Below are 20,290 nucleotides of genomic sequence, written 5' to 3'. Positions count from 1 at the left end.
TTGTGTCTCCTCAAAATGGATACTTTGAAGCCCTAACCCCCAATATGTCTATTTGGAGATAGGGTACTTAAGGCGGTCATTAAGGTTATATGAGGTCACAAAACTGGGGTACTAATCTGATAGAAGTGGGGTTCTTCTTAAAAAAAGGAGATAGAATAACCAGTGTACATGTGCTTGAAGTTTCATTTGGACAATATTTCCAAGAAAGGATAGCTCGCCCTAACCGGTTTGGCTCCGTGGATAGAGCGCTGGCTTGCGGACTGAAGGGTCCCAGGTTTGATTCCGGTGAAGGGCATGTACCTTGGTTGCAGGCACATCCCCAGTAGGGGGTTTGCAGGAAGCAGCTGATCAATGTTTCTCTCCCATCGATGTTTCTAACTCTATCCCTCTCCCTTTCTGTAAAAAATCAGTAAAATATATTTAAAAAGAAAGGATAGCTCAATGTCTTTCTGAGCTAAGTCAGCAATATTTTGATGTGTTTAATTTTGGAATAGGTGTCACATTAAAATGCTTCATGAAATAATAAAAGGTGTGTAGTGAAAAAACAGTATTTAAGGTTAAGTGTTGGACACAACATTTGTCTTACTAATGCAGTTTACCACAATGTTCTTTAAAAGGTTTATTTTTAAGCAATGCTATTATCCTAAATGCTCACACGTCTTAGTCATCCAAATCTCATATCCCAGGTCGTGTCCCTCTGAAAGACGGGAACGCAATGCTGTTGAGTCTTGGTCACCCTGGGGAATGAGGAAGGGAGCAAGAAAGACTGCTGGTGTCAGTATGAAACTACCTGTCTACCCAGGGAGAATTTTGTTTCTTCATCCTCACACAGACCATTGCAATTTTTGTTTAATGAAAGTGCTTACCTGAATTCCAATTGCAGTCATGTTACTGGGTTCAAGCCCCTCTCCACCTCCCGCCCCTCACTGAGGTCCAGTTCCTGCAGAGTTGCTTCAGCCTCACTACCAACATCTCCCTGCATGGCCTGGGAGAGGGTGGGGGCAAATTAGCTCCTGACATTACCCTTTGCAATTGTTAGTTTCCAACACACATGGAAATCTTTCTGAGAGTTTTCATAATAAATATTTGTAGCTAAATGTGTGAGTCCCTGACTTCGATACCTTCACCACTGAGAATGGAGAGGGATGTGGACAAACAGACATCACTGCCGGAGAGGGTCTCATTCCATTATCAGTTTTATGGAGGAAATCCACAGGAATGTCGGGAAGTTGGAGCTCACTTTTACCACGTCATTTCTGGAGGTTGCATTTGCCCCTGTGGATTGTATCCTCTGCCACAGAGAAGGCTCCTGTTGCATGCAGGGGAGGCTTCATCAGGGTTTATTTGAGGGCATTCCCCTCGTTCCATTGGTGTATGGGTCTATGTTAATCCAGGATCACGCCCACTTGGTTGCTCTTTCTTTGTAAAATGTTTTCCAGTGTGAAAAAAGTGAATCTTCCAGCTTTCCTACATTTGAAGTGTTTGGCTGTCCCACATCTCTTTTGCTTGGTTCCATATAAATTCTAGTGTGGTTTATTAAATTACAGCCAAAATTGCCTTGGAATTTCCATAGGTAATCTATTCTGTAGACACTTGGAGATATTAAGGAATGTCTCCATTTATTTGTATCTGTTTAGCATTGTGTCATTTTCATTGTAAAAGTTTTTACTGTATGTGTAGAATGGATTGTCTATGTGTTATGTGTGGTGTGTTTTCTGGCTTTGGGCGGCAATAGTTAATATTTTATTGGCCTAAAGAGATGAAATACTTATATAGGTTAAACATAATCAAGTCTGACTTACTGTAAATTAGAGGTTTCTGTACAGGCTGTATCTTTAAAGTAAATAGAGATTTATAAAACTCAAAGGAATACCTATATTCATAAAAATACTGGAAAATACTCGAACAGAAATGGTGATGGGACTAAGTAAACTGATAATAATTATTCTATATATATATATATATGTAAAAGGCTACGTGACAGACCAGCTGGTCGGGCACACTGACAGCTTAAAAATAAACGTAGATTTTTGCACATGTGATACATATAAAGCTCTCGCTGGCGCCTATCGCATGGGTGTTTTAATTATATAACACTATATTATAAACTATTTTGACAATGTTTTAAAATATATATTTTTTATTTTTTTTACAGAGAGGAAGGGAGAGGGATAGAGAGAAACATCAATGAGAGAGAGACACTGATCAGCTGCCTCCTGCATACCACCTACTGGCATATGCCCACAACCAAGGTACACGCCATTGACCGAATTCGAACCTGGGACCTTTCAGTCTGCAGGCTGACGCTCTACTCAATGAGCCACACCGGTTAGGGCTTGACATGTAACTTTTTGCAGTAATGTAATTGCCACACAAATCTTTCTCCTAATTAATTTCCTTTCAATCTGCAAGAATCCCTGCACCAGGCCACTAGTATTCTAATAGCTCTGTTTTAAATATTGTTGATTTTAAAATTGTTTTGTTTCCCAAATATAAGGAAAACTAACAGGAGACATTCTACATTAATATCAGTGTCCCATTAACTAGGTTATGGGAACTACTAAAGTCAAAATATTCCGTGAAAAGTGCATTCCCCCGAGAAGTGGTGGAGGCCTGTCCGCGCTGGGCCCCGCAGGGCAGCAGGGGCGAGGGCGGGATCCTAGCCACAGCCTCAGCCGGTGCCTGTGCCAGAGACAGACGCTGTCGCTGCCGGAGCGGGTTGTGCGGCAGAGGCACTGAACTAGACAGAATGAGAATGTGGAAATGAATAAAGTACGGACTCAACTAGCAAAAACCTCAGAAAGAATCCTTAAGAATGAAAATGAGCCCTAACCGGTTTGGCTTAGTGGATACAGCATCGGCCTGCGGACTCAAGGGTCCCAGGATCGATTCCAGGCAAGGGCATGTACCTTGGTTACAGGCACATCCCCGGTAGGGAGTGTGCAGGAGGCAGATGATCAGTGTTTCTCTCTCATCCATGTTTGTAACTCTATCCCTCTCCCTTCCTCTCTGTAAAAAATCAATAAAATATATTTTAAAAAATAGATCCCCCCCCCAAAAAAATGCATTCCCAGAACACAAAGACTTCAAAGACCAAAATTAACAACCAGAACATTTTTATCCCTTGAAAAAGACAGAAATTAAAATTTCCTTCTCACTGTGTTGGGTGGGACCTTATCAGGGGACTAACCATGAATGGATACCTGGGTCTGTATCTGACACTCCCATCCACCTGCTTCCCTAACCCAAGCTGCCTCTCCCTTCAGATGGGGAGACAGGGAGGGGCTGAGAGAGCAGGCTGCCCTTCCCCTCCCCCCTCCTCACTGAGGGTTTAAGGATCCAGGCAAATCGCAGGCAGAAAGTTTCTGGTTTCAAACCCAATCTGCCCGCCTTTTGAATTCTCTGTAACTTCACTGTAAGAATGTGTTCCCGGCTTGTGAAGATCCTGGGAAAGACCCCTCCCTGGGACACTTGCAGCTGAAGGGCAGACCAGCCAGTAGCTCTAAGCACAGCCTCTGGGATCTGGGAAACTTCTGTGTGAATTCCAGGTTCCTCCTCCCTCTTTATGCTTTTGCCACAGCTGCCATTTACTCGCTAGCACCCTAATAAAGGAACAGCCCCATTATCTGGGGTGCCTTGTGCCATCAGAGGGCACCTGGCTCTTTCCTCCTTTTAAAGAAGTAAAATAAACGCCCTCCCTCTGCTCCTGTCTCTTCTCTCCCTTGTGAATCCTTTCACAGCCGCGTCACCAGCCAAAACCCTGACAATGACGTGGGAAACTCCCCCAGGAAGGGCTGTCCCTGTGGGAGGAGGAGCGGGGACCCGGGGCTGCCCCCTCGCTCCTGCCCCGCCCTCCCTCCTGCTGTCCCTGCACAGGCTTGGCCGCCGGGCTCGGCCCCGCCCTCCGTCCCTGGCTCCGCCCCCTCGCTCAGCTCAGGGTCTGGCCCCGCCCACCCCTCAGGGAGGCGCATGCGCAGTTCCTTCCAGACAGAAGGGGCCGTGGAGGGGAAGGTGGCGGTTCCCCCTGAGGAGGGTGTTTGTCTTTAAAGCTGATGCTCCCCGTCCCGCTCCCCGCAGGGAAGGCTGAGGGCGCTGCCGGCGCTGAAGTCCGTGTTGGGGTCCCCGCCCCGGAGCCTCTCTCAGCGGTGAGTCCGCGTCACGGGAGGCTGCGCGGTGCGGGCGCCACGTTCCTTTGGGAGGAAACGGAGGCCCCGGCCCGGGGTCTCTCCGCCTGTGGCTGTGGCCGCGCGGTTTTCCCGCTGAAAACCGTTCCCGGGGCCGCCGGTCCTCCCCGCGGGGCTGAAAGGAGGTGCAGGGACCCGGGGCTGCCCCCTCGCTCCTGCCCCGCCCTCCTGCCCTTTGCGCCCCTCCCCGGGCCCGGCGCTTCCGCCCAAAGAGCCCGGATGGCTCCCGGCATGGGGGTCTGCACCCCGCCTCTTAGGCCCACCCCCATTTAATAAGGGGTCTGCATGCCCGGGGAGCACAGTGTCCATGGGGGGTCTCAGGGGGAGGACGCGGTGTCCCCTGAAGAGGCGACCTGCCCGCAGGGAGGGGCTTTGTGCGCGCGGTGACTGCGGGGGGCGGGGGCCCAGGCTGGGGGGTCAGGAGAGGGAGTGAGAGACAGACATTTGGGCCGGAGACAGGGCAGCGAGGGGTCCACAGAGAGGGGCTCATAGAGGGTGTGGGGGGGACTGGACAGCGAAGGTAGGAGTGAGGGGGTCACTCGGGGAAGGAGCCTGAGGAGGAAGGAAGTGGAGAAATAGGCTTTCGCATGAAGATCTATTCTCCTTAATTTCCTGGGACAAGAGGAAAGGAAATCTGCCTGGGAAACCTGCATGTGTATAACTTCCTGCTTGACCCCCTCCCACTACCCAGAGGTCTCAGGGCTGCTGGGTCTGGTGTCTGGTACCCAGCGCTACTGCAAACAGCTCTGGGACAGCCTGGGAGACCCCAGGAGGGAACTAGTTAAAGATGCCATGTCATGGCCCCCATTGCAGGCTTCTTCAGGGGAGATAAGGGCTCTTGTGTTGGGTTTGAGGATACAAGTGAACAGCACATACTCTCATTGCTGTCGGAGTTTGTGGAAGTTTGGGAAGGACAGAAACATGAAGACAATAAAAACCCTCACAGTGTCGTCTCCATGTAGGAGCTCATTGTTCCTCACTCTCTCCTGTGACCGAGGACAGGAGGGGTAGCCTTTTCCTCATTTCCAGGTCCTTCTGACTGTGAATGTGAGGGGAGCTGATTAACAGGCTGTGACTCCTCAACATAGTGTCACCTGCAGAAACATCCCAGACCCGGATCAGAACCAGGACCACATGGCTGCTTCTCAGGTAAAAGATGTGTCCTTGGTAAGAGGCTGTTTGCTTTTCTTTGAACATCTGTGTATATATTTCTCTTTCCCTCCCCACACCTGTGTTGCCTCAGCTGCCTTTCTTACAGTCTGTCCTGCTACCCACAGCTGGCTGACTCAGTGCTGCTTCTCCCTCTGCTCCGTCATCCCTATACCCCCCATTCTGTCCCTGCACTCCCTCCCCCAATTCTTCACCTTGAACCAGTCTCTCTACCTGAAGTGCCTCCCCTTTCTTGCCCCCACTTCTGTTCACCAGGACGCCTCTCCCTCTCAGTCCCCTTCATCTCTCTGGGGCTCTTTCCTCTCCTCCATATTTCTCTCCTTTTGATTTTCTTGCCTTTCCAGGTTTTTTTTCCTTTCCTTCTTTCTTTCTTTCTTTTTTTAAAAAAAAAAATATATATTTTATTGATTTTTTACAGAGAGGAAGGGAGAGAGATAGAGAGTTAGAAACATTGATGAGAGAGAAACATCAATCAGCTGCCTCCTGCACATCTCCCACTGGGGATTGTGCCTGCAACCCAGGTACATGCCCTTGACCGGAATCGAACCTGGGACCTTTCAGTCCGCAGGCCGACGCTCTATCCACTGAGCCAAACCGGTTTTGGCATCCTTTTTTCTTATGATAGTCAGTGTCAGCAGTTTCTATATTTCTCCCTTTTTTAATGTATGTTTTTATTGATTTCAGAATGTAAGGGAAACGGATAGAGAGCAGCGAGAATCATTAATCAGCTGCCTACTGCATTCCCCCCACTGGGTATCTAGTCTGAAACCTGATGTGTGCCCTGACCAGGAATGGAAACCTGCCCTCCTGGTTCAGAGGTCAACACTTACTCTCTGAACCTCACTGCCAGGGCTATATTTCTCTTCTTTTTTCCAGAGCCTTCTCTGCCTTCATTTTATGCAGCCTCCACAAGATCAGGAAGCATTCCCTCCTTTAATTAATGACTTGCAACTCCTCAGAACATCCCTTTTGTGACAGATCCACCTGGAAAGGCAGGCATGTCTAACATCCCTATTGGGATGGGGTCAGAGGCTCTAGTGTCTTGAAGAAGGGAAATGTAGGTTTTAGGTTCAAGTGGCTACAGCATCAGCTCTTAATCAGGGGTAAGAAAATGCACATTTGACTGCTCGGAATTGCTCAACAAGTTCTGAAAGAAGAATAAATAATAAATAGAAGAGACTTGCTCATTAGTACAAAGACTTGGTAGTTAAATGTACTATTAGCTTACAGAACATGAGAGGTGCCTGTGTATTGACACTGCAAAATTTATTTGTGATCATTTCCACATATTTATTGCTGTATTTTTCTCAGTAATGTCACAGCAGTGGTGACCTGACTTTCCGTGTGCCTCAGTCACCCGATGCCCTTTGTCTCAGTCCACCTGATGTTCACATGGCAGAGGTGCTCCCCTCACTGTAGAGTTAATAGTCTCCCTTTCTCAGGAACAAGGATGTAGTAGCGTTTTAATGAAAGTTGTGCAAAGACCATCATTTCACATCGGGAAATGTCCTTCTTCTTAGTTTGTGTTTGTTTTTGAAAATGAAGGACTTACTTTTATTTCCTACAGATCATTGGCTTTTGCATGGGACCTTTAAACAACCAGGACTTGATTCTTTAAATTTTCATTATATTCTATACTCTCATCACGGACTTACCCTACATGGTCACTTTTTGTATTTTCTAGGAAGTTTCTAAGAATGATATTATTCATGTATGTTCCGTTACATTAAATTTCTACAACATAGCTCTCCACTAATGATACATAAAAATTTTGAAACAAATGTACTAGTAAGAATAATTAGTTCCCCCAGGCTGTATGTGGATCAGTGGTGGAGGGTTTGAATTCTGGTCCGGGGCTAGTAGCTCCTGTGTACCTGTGGTAGGCTGCCAATCCATGTGTCTCTCTGTCTCTTTCACATTGACCTCTATCTCCCTCTCCTTCCCCTCTCCCTCTTCCTCTCTCCCTTTTGTGCCTCTACTTCCTTGCCTTACACTGTCTAAAAGTCAGTGGAAAAAATCTCCCTAGGTGAGGATTTACAGCCTCACAAAGGAAACAATAGGTCTAACTTGTTTTGTATCCTTATGTTTCTCTCCTTATTGTGTTTATACAACACACAGGGATCTTACACATACAGATTCTTGAGATTTATAGAATCACTAAACCATCTTGATTTCATAGTTGTAAAATGTGTGTCTCTGTGCCTAAACTCTTAACATTATTTCAGCTATTTTTTCTTCCCCCCCCCCCCAAGTATATTTTTATGGATTTCAGAGTGAAGCATCCATCTTATATAAAAACTGCTGTTTGAAATTTTAACCCTGATAGTATGGCTTCTGTAAATGTTTGCTTGCTTAAATAGTAAGGAAAATAAGACAACTCCCATTCCAGAGAGGCCGTAAACTATGCCCCAGACAGAGTTGTCAGTGCTGACACCGGGTCAGGCCTTGAGATATGGTCTCATGGCCCCTTCCCAGCTCACAGGCCGTCTTTCTCAGAAGGCCCGGAAATCTCATTCCAAATTTGGGAGACAAAGGACTGGAAAAAAGTATAAATAAAGAGAGTTTCCTCCATTTGGGGGCCCAGAATTTGAAAGACACATTTTCCCCTGGGCCTGCACAGAATTTAATAATAAAATGTAACTCCCTTTCTCAAAGCATGGCTTGCTTTTTCTTCGATCTTCTGCAACAAGAGAGGAAGGGAGAGGTAGAGAGAGAGAGAAACATCAATGATGAGAGAGAATCATGGACTGGCTGCCTCCTGCACACCCCACACTGGGGATTCAGCCCACAATTTGGTCGTGTGTCCAAACCGGTTATGAAACCATCTTTGTCCATGGGTCAGCCCTCAACCACTGGGCCACACCAGCTGGATCAGATAGAATAATCTTGTTCTAAGGTTACTCAGTAAATTTCCAACTAGGATTGTGGTTCCTTTGTGTCCTATTCCATGAGAACTGAATTCCATTAACAAAGCTTTTCAGTTCAAAGTTCTATATGAATTGTTTCTTGTGTTTTCTTTTTCTGTATATTCAGAAGTATGAGATACGATGCAGAAACATTGACATCACAAGTCAAAAGTGAGCTTGTGACACATGTGGAAACACAGACCCCATCTAAGTACCTGGATCAGAATCTGTGTCTTTACAGAAGTTCATTTTGTTGTGGTCTTCTTCATACTTGAGAAGAAGTCCATATACTTCCAACCCAGCATGATATTTCCATCTGAGAAATATACCCCACTGACCCTGAATGATGCATATACAGCACTCAGAAATCCATATGCCTGTATCCATGCCTTAATTTTATTTATTTATTTATTTTTAGTATATTTTTATTGATTTCAGAAAGGAAAGGAGAGAGAGAGAGAGAGAGAGAGAGAGAGAGAGAGAGAAAGATAGAAACATCATTGATGACAGAGAATCATTGATCAGCTGCCTCCTGGACACCCCTACTGGGGATGGAGCCCGCAACCCAGTCATATCTCCTTGACTGGAATTGAACTTGCAACTCTTAAGTCTGCAGGCCAACACTCTTATCTACTGAGCCAAACTGAGTAATTTTATTTTTTTTTTTTATTTTATTTTTTTTTTTAATATATTTTATTGATTTTTTACAGAGAGGAAGGGAGAGGGATAGAGAGCCAGAAACATCGATGAGAGAGAAACATCGATCAGCTGCCTCCTGCACATCCCCTACTGGGGATGTGCCCGCAACCCAGGTACATGCCCCTGACCGGAATCGAACCCGGGACCTTTCAGTCCGCAAGCCGACGCTCTATCCACTGAGCCAAACCGGTTTCGGCGTAATTTTATTTTTTATAAAATATATTTTATTGATTTTTCACAGAGAGGAAGGGAGAGAGATAGAGAGAGTTAGAAACATCGATGAGAGAGAAGCATCGATCAGCTGCCTCCTACACATCTCCTACCGGGGATGTGCCTGCAACCCAGGTACATGCCCTTGACCGGAATCGAACCCGGGACCTTTCAGTCCACAGGCCGACGCTCTATCCACTGAGCCAAACCGGTTTCGGCTAAACTGAGTAATTTTAAAGTTTTTTTCCCTGTAAAGTAAAATCTGTACCGTGGATGTGTAGACATATGTCATCCTCATTTGTCAGTGTTAAAAACACTGAGAATGTTACTGGGGCAAAGTGATCTTATTGGATGATTCACGATACTTGCGTAGTTCCAAACCTCTTCTACTAACACTGTTTTCATGTTGGGTGACATCATGAACTCTTCTGGTGACCTCTTGGTAACTGTGTCTCTTCTTTCAGGGACCATTGACATTCAGGGATGTGGCCATAGATTTCTCTCAGGAGGAGTGGGAATGCCTGGACCCAGCTCAGCGGAAATTGTACCTGGAGGTGATGGTGGAGAACTACAGCAACCTGGCCTCCGTGGGTGAGGATGACTCCTTCCGGAATTCCCACTTTATCCGCAGGGTTTTGTTTCCTTTATTTTAACATCTCTAAGGGGCTTCTGATTTCTGTGTTAGATTCTTGCTCTCAAGGAATACATTGGTCCCTAGATGGTTGGGCTCAGTGGATAGGCTCAGTGGCCTGGGGGCTGAAAGGTCCCAGGTTGGATGCTGGTGAACGACCAATGCCTGGGTTGCTTTCTCGCTCCCCATTAAGGGGCGTGCAGGAGGCAACATATCAATGATTCTTTCTCATCACTGATGTTTCTATTTCTCTCTCCCTCTCCCTCTCAGAAAGGAATAAAAACAAATTTTTTTTAAAGAGGAACAAATTGGGGTTTCTTTGTAGAAAAGAAAGGCTTTGTGATGTATGTGAATTTGGAACTCAGCGTTTGCATACTTTATGTGTTGTCTTGACGAGATAAAGTACTATCAGAAACTAATATTTTAGAAAATCATTTTCTAGAATATTCTAAGATTCTACCGTGTCTTCTGGCCAGAGAACAACCTGGGTTGGAAATGGGAAAGCCTCTATCGAAATTCACACTCCATTTTCTTTTATTTTTTATTTTTTTAAAGATCTTGTTGATTTCAGGGAAGAAGGGAGAGTTGGAGAGAGAGAAATTTCAGCTGAGCATTAGTTGATTTTTTTGTACATGCCCTGACCAGAAATGAAACTTACAACTTGGTATAGCGGTACGATCCTCTAAGCAACTGGGCTACCTGTACAGACAGATAGGATTCTTTCACTGAGTTCTATGTATCTAGGCTTCTCTCATGTCTTTTCATGGCTTGATGTATTATTTCTTTATAGTAGTGAATAAGATTTCATTGTAGGTCCTTCAGTTTATTTATCCATTCACTCGTTGACAGACCTCTTCATTGCTTCTAATTTTTGTAAATTATGAATAAACAGCTCCTTGTAGGCTTTTGTGTAGATAAAAGGCTTAAGTCTTTGGTTTAATAGTAAGTAGCCCAATTGCTGGATTCCATGGCAAGTGTATATTTAGTTTTATAAAAACCTGCAGACTGTTTCCCCAAGGGGCTGTAGCATTTGACATTTTCACCAGCAGTGATTGGGAGTTCCAGTTGCTCCACATCACGGAGGCATTTGGAGGGGTCAGTGTTCTGGATTCTGATCTGTTCAATGGTGGGTGAGTGTTGCTTGCCTGTGCTGTTTGTTACTTCTCATTGTTTTAATGTGCATTTCCTTAGTGACATAACATATGCAGGCTCTTGTTACACTGATTTTCTTTTTTCTTTATTGATTAAGGTATTCATATGTGTCCTACCCCCATTGTCCCCCCGACCCTCCATGATTTTCTATGTGTATATATTTTGTAGTGCTGTGTGATAAGGTTTTTGGCCCTTTTTAGTCATGTTGGTTCTTTTTTCATTGCTGAATTTGAAGACTTCTTTGAGTGTTTTGTATAATTGTCCTGTACATGTTGATTGTGTTATTAATATACTAGAGGCCCGGTGCATGAAAATTCATGCACTAGAGGGGGCGACCCTCAGCCTCGCCTGCCCCCTCTCACAGTCCTGGAGCCCTCAGGGGCGGGAGGCAACCTGGTGATCAGGGGAAAGGCAATGTCCCTATTACACCTCTGCTGCTGCCACTACCAGCAGCGCAAACCTCTGCTGGCCCCAGTTACCTGAGACTTGGGCAGCCCTGGGCGGCTGGACAGCTGCCATCCGAGGCTTGCTTGCACCTCGGGCCAGTCCTGAGTGGCTGGGCAGCTGCCATTGAGGCTTGCCTGTGACTCGGGCGTCGGCTGAGCAGCCGCCATCCAAGGCTTGCCTATGCCTTGGGCCGGTCCTGGGGGACTCTGGAGGGAGGTGCGCCTGCCGCCCCGGCTGGGATGAGAAAACGGGGCGCTGACATCTTTGAGGGCGTGGCAGTCAATTAGTATATTCCCTCCTTATTGGCTGTGGGTGCCACCATCTTTGTGAGGGAGTGGTGGTCAATTAGCATATCCCCTCTTTATTTTATAGGACTTTTTTTTTATTGATTTCAGAAAGAAATGGAGGGGAAGAGAGAGATAGAAACATCAATGATCAGAGACAATCATTGATCAGCTGCCATGTGCCTTTCCCAGAAATTGAACCATGATCTCCTGGTTTGTAGCTTGACACTCAACTTCTGAGCCGTGCCAGCTGGGCCATGTCAACTTTTACAAATATGTTTTCTCTGCCTGTGGCTTCTTGTTGTTGTTTTTTTCTGTTGATAATGCCATATTTATTGTTGTTGTTTTTTTTTAATGTTTGAGTTGATACATGGGGAGTTTCCATTTTAATACAGTGGATTGAAATACAAACTTGGGTACGTATTTGCCTTATAAAAATGTGAAGTTTATAAAATTAATGTAATTTTATATTCAATAATGTGGAAGTTTTATTTGTAGCTATTGTGTCCTTTCTGGAATAAACACATAGTTTTACCTTGAAGGAGATGAGTTGAGATATAAATTTTGTCTCCTTATATGTCAAATCAAATGAAGTCTTTTAATTTATTTTAAATGGTAGAGCATCATTGTGAAAATAGTCCTTTTTTTCCAGTTCGATATCATCACTATTGATTTTTTACAGAGGAAGGGAGAAGGATAGAAAGTTAGAAACATTGATGAGAGAGAAACATCGATCAGCTGCCTCCTGCACACCTCCTACTGGGGATGTGCCCGCAACCAAGGTACATGCTCTTGACCAGAATCTAACCCAGGACCCTACAGTCCACAGGCTGCCGCTCCATCCACTGAGTCAAACCGGTTAGGGGGGTATATCTTTTTGGATTCATGTTCTCTGTATAAATCCCCAGAAATGGAATCACTATGTTACCTGGTATTTGTTTGTAAATATTGAAAAATCCTCCATTGTGTTTTGTTAGTGGCTGCACCAGTGAGTTTATAATCTTTCTGACAGTAAATGAATGTTCTCATTTCTCCACTTCACTGGTGATACTTGTTGTTTTTGATTTATAGATGATTGCCATCCTGTTAGGTGTTTGGTGGTATTTCATGCTGGTGTCATTCTCACTTCTCTGATGATGGAGTTGAACATCATTTAATATGTCTATTGGGCATCTTTATGTCCTGTTTGGGAAATGTCTATTCAGGTCCTTGCCCATTTTTCAATCACACTGACTTTTGGTGTTAACTTGTGAGAGTTCTTTATATATTTTGGATCTTTAGCTTTTGAGGATGTAGCATTGCTTGGTTTTTGTTGTTGTTATTTTGTGGTTTCTTTTGGTATGCCAAACTTATTGTTTTGTAGTCTCATTTTTTTATTTTTTGGGTTCTTTGTTATGCCTAGGAAGATACATGCAAACCAGTATTTTAAAGAGTGATGGTAAAGTTCATTGACTATGCTTTCTTCCAGTGTTTTCATGGATTCAGGTCTGATACTTTAGTTGTTAATCCATGCTGAGTTCAGTTTGGTTCATTGCCTATGAAAGGGGTCTAGTCTTATAATTCTTGCATGTATCTGTTCTGCTTTTCTCACACTACTTGGTGAAGAATCTGTCTTTACCTATTGTGTATTCTTGCCTTCTATCTTACAGATTAGTTAGCTATTTAGCTTTGGACATTTTTAAAGTTGTGTTACTTCTTTTTTCATGTTGACTTGTAAAAGGTCGTGTATATTCTGGATATTAAGTACTTATCAGATAATATGCTTTGCAGAAGTTTTTCCCATTTTACAGCTTGTATTTTTAATGCACTGACAACTTGCTTTAATGTGATGTTATTTTTATATGGGGCGTAATGCCTTTTGACTATTTTGTTTTGTTTATCTCTCCTCTTAGTGCTATAATAAAAAATCAAATATTTACTTCTTTTGTGGTATAAGCACCCTTGTAGAAGATTATTTTACCTCATACGTGAGAAGTTGTAAGTAGGCTCTTTATTCTACAGTGCTTCTGTTTTATAATTGTTATTAATCCTCACATGAAGACATTTTTTTCCATTGCTTTTCAGAGAGAGTGGAAGGGTGGGAGGAAGGAAGGAAGGGTAGAGAGAGGGAAACATTGATGTGAGAGAGACACATCGACTGACCCCCTCTTGCTTGCCTTTAATTTCATACATTTTTTTGTTTTGTTTTGTTTTAAAATATATTTTACTAGAGACCCGATGCACAAAAATTGGTGCACTGGCAGGGGGGTGGAGTAGGGGGTGGGGGCGTGTCCCTCAGCTGGACCTGTGCCCTCTCACAGTCTGGGACCCCTTGGGAGATAACCACCTGCTGGCTTAGGCCGGCTCCCCGGGTGACAAATGGCAGGCCCGGATCCCGCACTGAGTCACAGATGGCAGGCCCTCTGCTGCACCGCCCCGCCGCCCACCACACACAGCAGGCAGGGCGGGCGAATCACGATCGGCCCGGTGGGCAGTGGGGCAGGGCGGGGCACGGATCACACATGGACTGCAGGCCCCACTGGCTGCTGGGCTGCACACACGGACTACAGGCCTGGTGGGCGGCAGGGTGGGGCAGGCAGGCGGCATCTGGGGCTTCTGGGGCCAGCCAGTGGCCCGAGATCGGATCCGATCACGGGTGGCAGGCAGGCGGCTTCTGTGGTCGCACATGGTGGCCTGGATGGCAGCGCGCTGACAGCTCGTGCTGTCCCGCCTTGTCTGCAGTATGCAAATTAGCCGCCATCTTTGTTGGTGGTTAATTTGCATATCGTGGCGATTAGCCGATGGGAGGCGTAGCGAAGGTACCATCAATTACCATGTTTGTCTATTATTAGATAGGATTGATTTTTTACAGAGAGGAAGGGAGAAGGATAGAGAGTTAGAAACATTGATGAGAGAAAGACATTGATCAGTTGCCTCCTGCACACCCCGTACTGGGGATGTGCCCATAACCAAGGTATATGCCCTTGACTGGAATCTAACCTGGGACCCGTCAGTCTGCAGGCTGGTGCTCTGTCCACTGAGCCAAACCGGTGAGGGCTAATGTCATACATTCTTTTCACGATTGATTTGGTTAACATGGAGTCCTGTGACATTTACATTAATTTAGAAAGAGCTTTTGTATTTCCACCAAAAGTGTCACTGAGACTTTGATAGAGATTGCTTTGAATGTTTACGTCACTTTGGGTACCACAACTGCATCTCTGGAACCTATCTTGAGACATGCCTGTGATCAAGGGGCGTTCTAGATAGAAGCAGAGAAGTTGCTCAAAGATTGTGGAGGCCACATTGCTACACACAAAATGGCGGATGACACCTCGTTGCTTCTTTGTAGCAGCAACTGCAAGGCGCTTACCGTGTACTGCCATTCTGTTCTCACTCTGTGTCATGCACAATATGCACTTGGTGTTCGAGATGCTTCAAAACAGGGAGATCATTTAACATGCACTTCCCTCATCTTTCTTTCTCTCCAGCGAAGAAACTGGGAGGTGGGAGTGTTTTTGTAATATTCCAATTGTGTGCCACGGGGTTTGAGCAGCTATCATTGGCAAATGTAAGCAACTCTTTGTCTCTCTTTGCCGTGACTTTTCTTCATTATACCTATCTTGAGCTTTCTTTGAATCCTTCACTGGCTCTTGGAGTACTCAAAACTGTCATTTGGCCTATAGTTGCTGGTAACTTCAAAGTGCATTCACCTGATTGTGAAAACTGAAAATGTGTTTTCTTTCAGCTATGTCATCTGAAGATGACAAGGCCTTTATGCCAAATACCGGAATACCAAATTTATTCTCTGAAACAATACTGGTAAGATATAAAAGGTGTCACTTTATAATGTACACTTAATGAAAGTCTTGGTATTTGGGAAAGAGTGTGATGAGAAGAGAGGATATTAATATAAACAGAACTAATCTGGAACACTTACCAGAATAAAATATTTTTTCCCTAAAGAGGTAAAGTGCATTACGCTTTTGGGAAACCTCCCAGTTTAAAGTCAGTTACATTGGCAGGTCAGTGTGTTTCTGTACATGAAAGTGCATTCTTGGAAAGGAAATCTAGATAAACTAGGAATTCACATAGTCTGTAGTGTAATTACTTCAGTTGTTTAAAATGGAGGGTGGGATTAAACTTTCATGCAATCATTTCTAAAATGTAGAGATTTATACTGTACCTATAAAATTAAACTGTGCTCAATTTGGCATTATTTTATGATTTAAAAAAAACACCATATTTTTATTGATTTCAGAGAGTAAGGGAGAGGAGGAGAGAGCCAAAAATATCAATGATGAGAGAGAATTATTCATTGGCTGCCTCCTGCATGCCTCCTACTGTGGACTGATCCTGCAACTGGCACATGTAGCCCTGACCGGGAAGGAACTATTACCTACTTGTTCATACCTCGAAGCTCAACCGCTGATCCATGCTGGCTAGGCAATTTGGCAGTCTTTTTATTTTTGTCAGTCTTTTAAACAAGGATTTAATATTCTTCCTCTAACAATTAATTTTTTGTATTTATCATTTGTCGATAATTTCAATAAATTAGGAAAGCTCTTTTTTATACAACGATCTTGGTTTAATGAGTATCACAAAATGGTTCTTATGGAACAAGTGTGCATGTTTAATGAATTTATAACTGTCACTAAAGGTCTTTCTATCTCCCATTATTACCAGAGTACATATTATGGAAACAGCAGATATCAATGGAATAAACATTGGAAAAACTTTAAGCAAGAGTCATATCTTAATCATCGGACAAGTGAGCTTGCAGAGAACCATTATAAAATTAGAAAAGTCTTTGACCAAATGTCCAATAACAATATATGTCAGGTTATTCCTATTGTAAAGAAGACACACAAAGGAAATAAATGTGTCCAGTCTTTTCAGCAGTCATTAAATTGCACTGAACAAGAGAATATTCATACTGGGGAGGAGGCTTATAAATGGAATCTGTGTGGGAGAGTCTTCAGTCAAATATTCAATGTAAATAGACTGAAAAAAATCTATAGTCGAGAAGAACCTTATACATGTAAAGATTTTGGTAAAACATCTCATTGGCCTTCAGATTGTACTTTAAATCAGAGAATTTATACTGGAGAGAAACCTTATAAATGTATAGAATGTGGCAAAGCTTTTACGAGATCCTCAAACCTTACAATGCACCAGAGAGTTCATACTGGAGAGAAACCTTATAAATGTATAGAATGTGGCAAGTCCTTTGGCGGCTCCTCAAACCTTACAAAGCATAAGAGAGTTCATATTGGAGAGAAGCCTTATAAATGTACAGAATGTGACAAATCCTTTGTCTGCTCTGCAGAACTTACTAAGCATCAGAGGGTTCACACTGGAGAGAAGCCTTATCAATGTAGAGAATGTGGCAAATCCTTTGGGAGAGCCTCAAACCTTACAAAGCACCAGAGAATTCACACTGGAGAGAAGCCTTATAAATGTATAGAATGTGGCAAAGCCTTTACCAGATCTGAAACCCTTGCTTATCATCAGAGAGTTCACACTGGAGAGAAGCCTTATAAATGTACAGAATGTGGCAAGTCCTTTGGCAGTTCCTCAAACCTTACTACGCATCAGAGAGTTCATACTGGAGAGAAGCCTTATAAATGTACAGAATGTGGCAAATCCTTTGTCAGCTCCTCAGAACTTACTAAGCATCAGAGGGTTCACACTGGAGAAAAGCCTTATCAATGTAGAGAATGTGGCAAATCCTTTGGGAGAGCCTCAAACCTTACAATGCATCAGAAAGTTCATACTGGAGAGAAGCCTTATAAATGTAGAGAATGTGGCAAATCCTTTGGCAGATCCTCAAACCTTACTAAGCATCATAGAGTTCACACTGGAGAGACATCTTACAGATGTGTGTAGTGTTGTAAGTCCTTGAACAACAGTGAAAATGTACTGAATATCACAGAATTCATACTGGAAAGAAGACTTACGAATGGGAAAAATGTAAAAAACTTGTAAAAGCCATTCACATATCTGTGTTCAAACTTAACATTTTACGAAGCATTCTAAAGAGAAACAACAAAAATATAAAGTTATCCAAAGATTTAACGATGCTTTCATTGAGAATGATAAGGTCTTACAAATTCTGAGGGATATGTCAAAGTGTGTATTCTCATTTACATGTCATAGAACCTCTCAGAATTATTACTGGATCGAAGCTCAGCAGATATAAAGAATGTGACAAACCTTACTCAGGATGCATACCTTACCCAACATCAGAATTAAAACTGGAGAGAATTAATACAAATGTAAACATTGTCCTAAAGTTTTTAATCAGCATCTGTAGCTTATTGCTCACATTGGAGTTTATTCTAGAGGGAAACCTTAAAACTGAAAAATGTGGGAAATCATATAATTGAACCTACAGCCCCAGTCTTATCAGGGATTATAATTGGGTAGAAATTCCACGTTTTTTTTTTAATATAGAAGGAATGGCTTTTCTTTAAAATATACAGTTTACAAATCTCCAAGAAATTTATGCCTTAAAGTGGCTTTAAAGATGTAAAAAGTTTATCCAAGTATTTAATTGATTATGAATTTTAAAGTCTCACTGAATTCACACTAGATCAATAGCCAAAATGCCTTTCAGGTATTGCCCTAAATCAGTACGCACAGTGTACTCCAAACTTTAAATGTTGTTAGGTAATGTTTGTATACTTGAATATATCAAAAGAATTGATGTTTCCATATGTACAATTACTTAGAGTGTTACTTATATTGAAATCATTTGAAGTATTTTGAAAAGGAAATGTTAATGTGATTCTACTCCCATACCGCTTGATGCTGGTATGTTTTATATCTGGTGTGTGTCAGTGAAATCATGGGGTTGATTGTTTCTGTCTTAAAGATCTGTGAGCTGTTGTATATTATATGGACTTCACTTGTGTACACATTCCCATGGAATATTGGGTACATTGTATGGTGCATTATTTTCTTCTATTAGAGAATAATACTGTTGAATAAATTTTTAAAAATAGTTCTCAAGTTTGGAAATGATGTCATCAAGGATACTTCCTTTTCTTTGCCAATGTGTTCAGGTGAAAACTTTTTGAGGGCATGTCAATTTGTGGTTGTCACATTTAGGTGATTGGAACTACACTCAGGACAGTGCTGTCTGTGTAATAGATTTTCTGTGATTAAGAGGGATATTGCAGTGACATTGTTGTACCCAGGATGCAGAATTGGCATGAACGCTGCATGTGGAGAGAGAACACTTTTCCCAGTGTCCAGTGTACACTGCTGGCTGAACTCAGAAACATTAATTCCATTTCTTTCATTTCTCATTTCCTGTTCTTCTCTGTCTTGTTTCCTTTTCACTTTGTCTTCTAAGCTGCCATTCCTTTTGCAGTGCTATGACCACAGCATGTAAAGCTCTTCCTATCCCACATCAGCCCTTCAAAGCCCTGTAACTTGCACTCAGTAGTTTTGAATTAAAAAATGCAATGACTGACAGTAGAATTTGGTGAATATTTTTCTTTATTTTCATGAGGTAGGTAGCCCACCATTCACGTTCTCATGCTGACACCTATAGTTTTGAATATGAATATGAATTTTCGGAATACCACAAATTGTCATCTGTGTACTTTGTAATTGGAATGATTTTTCTTGTCCTGTTGTTCATTGGAAACCTTAAGGATTTCTCATTGTTAGCCCGTTAACTTCTTTATTGGGATGGAATTAACCCATGTAAATAGTTTTTTTTTAATTAAATCTTTATTCTTCAGATTATTACAGTTGTTCCTCTTTTTCCCCCTATAGCTCCCCTCCATCCAGTTCCCAGCCCCTCCCCCACTGTGCTCATCCATAGGTGCACGATTTTTGTTCAGTCTCTTCCCGCATCCCCCACACCCCTTTCCTCCCCAAGAATAGGCAGTCCACTCCCTTTCTATGCCCCTGATTCTATTACAATCACGTTTATTCTGTTCATCAGATTATTTATTTACTTGATTTTTAGATTCACTTGTTGATAGATGTGTATTTGTTGTTCATAATTTGTATCTGTACCTTTTTCTTCTTGTTCCTCTTCTTAAAGGATACCTTTCAGCATTTCATATGATACTGGTTTAGTGGTGATGAACTCCTTTAGCTTTTTCTTACCTGTGAAGCGCTTTATCTGACCTTCAATTCTGAATGATAGCTTTGCTGGATAAAGTAATCTTGGTTGTAGGTTCTTGGTATTCATCACTTTGAATATTTCTTGCCACTCCCTTCTGGCTTGCAAAGTTTCTGTTGAGAAATCAGCTGACAGTCAGTCGTATGGGTATTCCCTTGTAGGTAACTGACTGTCTTTCTCTTGCTGCTTTTAAGATTCTCTCTTTGTCTTTTGCTCTTTGCATTTTAATTATGATGTGTCTTGGTGTGGTCCTCTTTGGATTCCTTTTGTTTGGGGTTCTCTGCGCTTCCTGGACTTGTAAGTCTATTCCTTTCACCAGGTAGGGGAAGTTTTCTGTCATTATTTCTTCAAATAGGTTTTCAATATCTTGCTCTCTCTCTTCTTCTGGCACCCCTATAATTCAGATGTTGGTACGCTTGAAGCTGTCCTAGAGGCTCCTTATACTGTCTTCGTATTTTTGGATTTTTTCATTTTGCTTTTCCGGT

The 20,290-nt window shown here is 42.9% G+C and overlaps 1 protein-coding gene across 1 annotated transcript; it reads left to right on the top strand.

Moving 5' to 3' along the window:
• Window positions 1–4,011: 4,011 nt before the first annotated feature.
• LOC138999666 (zinc finger protein 420-like) lies at window positions 4,012–19,340 on the top strand. Its single transcript, XM_070401856.1, has 5 exons — window positions 4,012–4,145; window positions 5,214–5,333; window positions 9,634–9,760; window positions 15,411–15,484; window positions 16,349–19,340. Exons 2-5 carry the CDS (start codon window positions 5,319–5,321, stop codon window positions 17,549–17,551), a joined length of 1,419 nt encoding a protein of 472 aa, XP_070257957.1. The 5' UTR covers window positions 4,012–4,145; window positions 5,214–5,318; the 3' UTR covers window positions 17,552–19,340.
• Window positions 19,341–20,290: the final 950 nt, after the last annotated feature.

Source organism: Myotis yumanensis, unplaced genomic scaffold, assembly GCF_028538775.1.
Source record: "Myotis yumanensis isolate MYYU_CA2020_CCGP unplaced genomic scaffold, mMyoYum1.0.hap1 SCAF_23, whole genome shotgun sequence".
In the NCBI taxonomy this organism is placed as follows: Eukaryota; Metazoa; Chordata; class Mammalia; order Chiroptera; family Vespertilionidae; genus Myotis; species Myotis yumanensis.
This window is presented reverse-complemented; position numbering and strand designations above follow the sequence as displayed.

Coding starts and splice junctions, on each gene's coding strand:
- LOC138999666 (XM_070401856.1), top strand. Junction 9,761..15,410: donor CAGCAACCTGGCCTCCGTGG/GTGAGGATGACT, acceptor GTTTTCTTTCAG/CTATGTCATCTGAAGATGAC. Junction 15,485..16,348: donor TATTCTCTGAAACAATACTG/GTAAGATATAAA, acceptor CATTATTACCAG/AGTACATATTATGGAAACAG.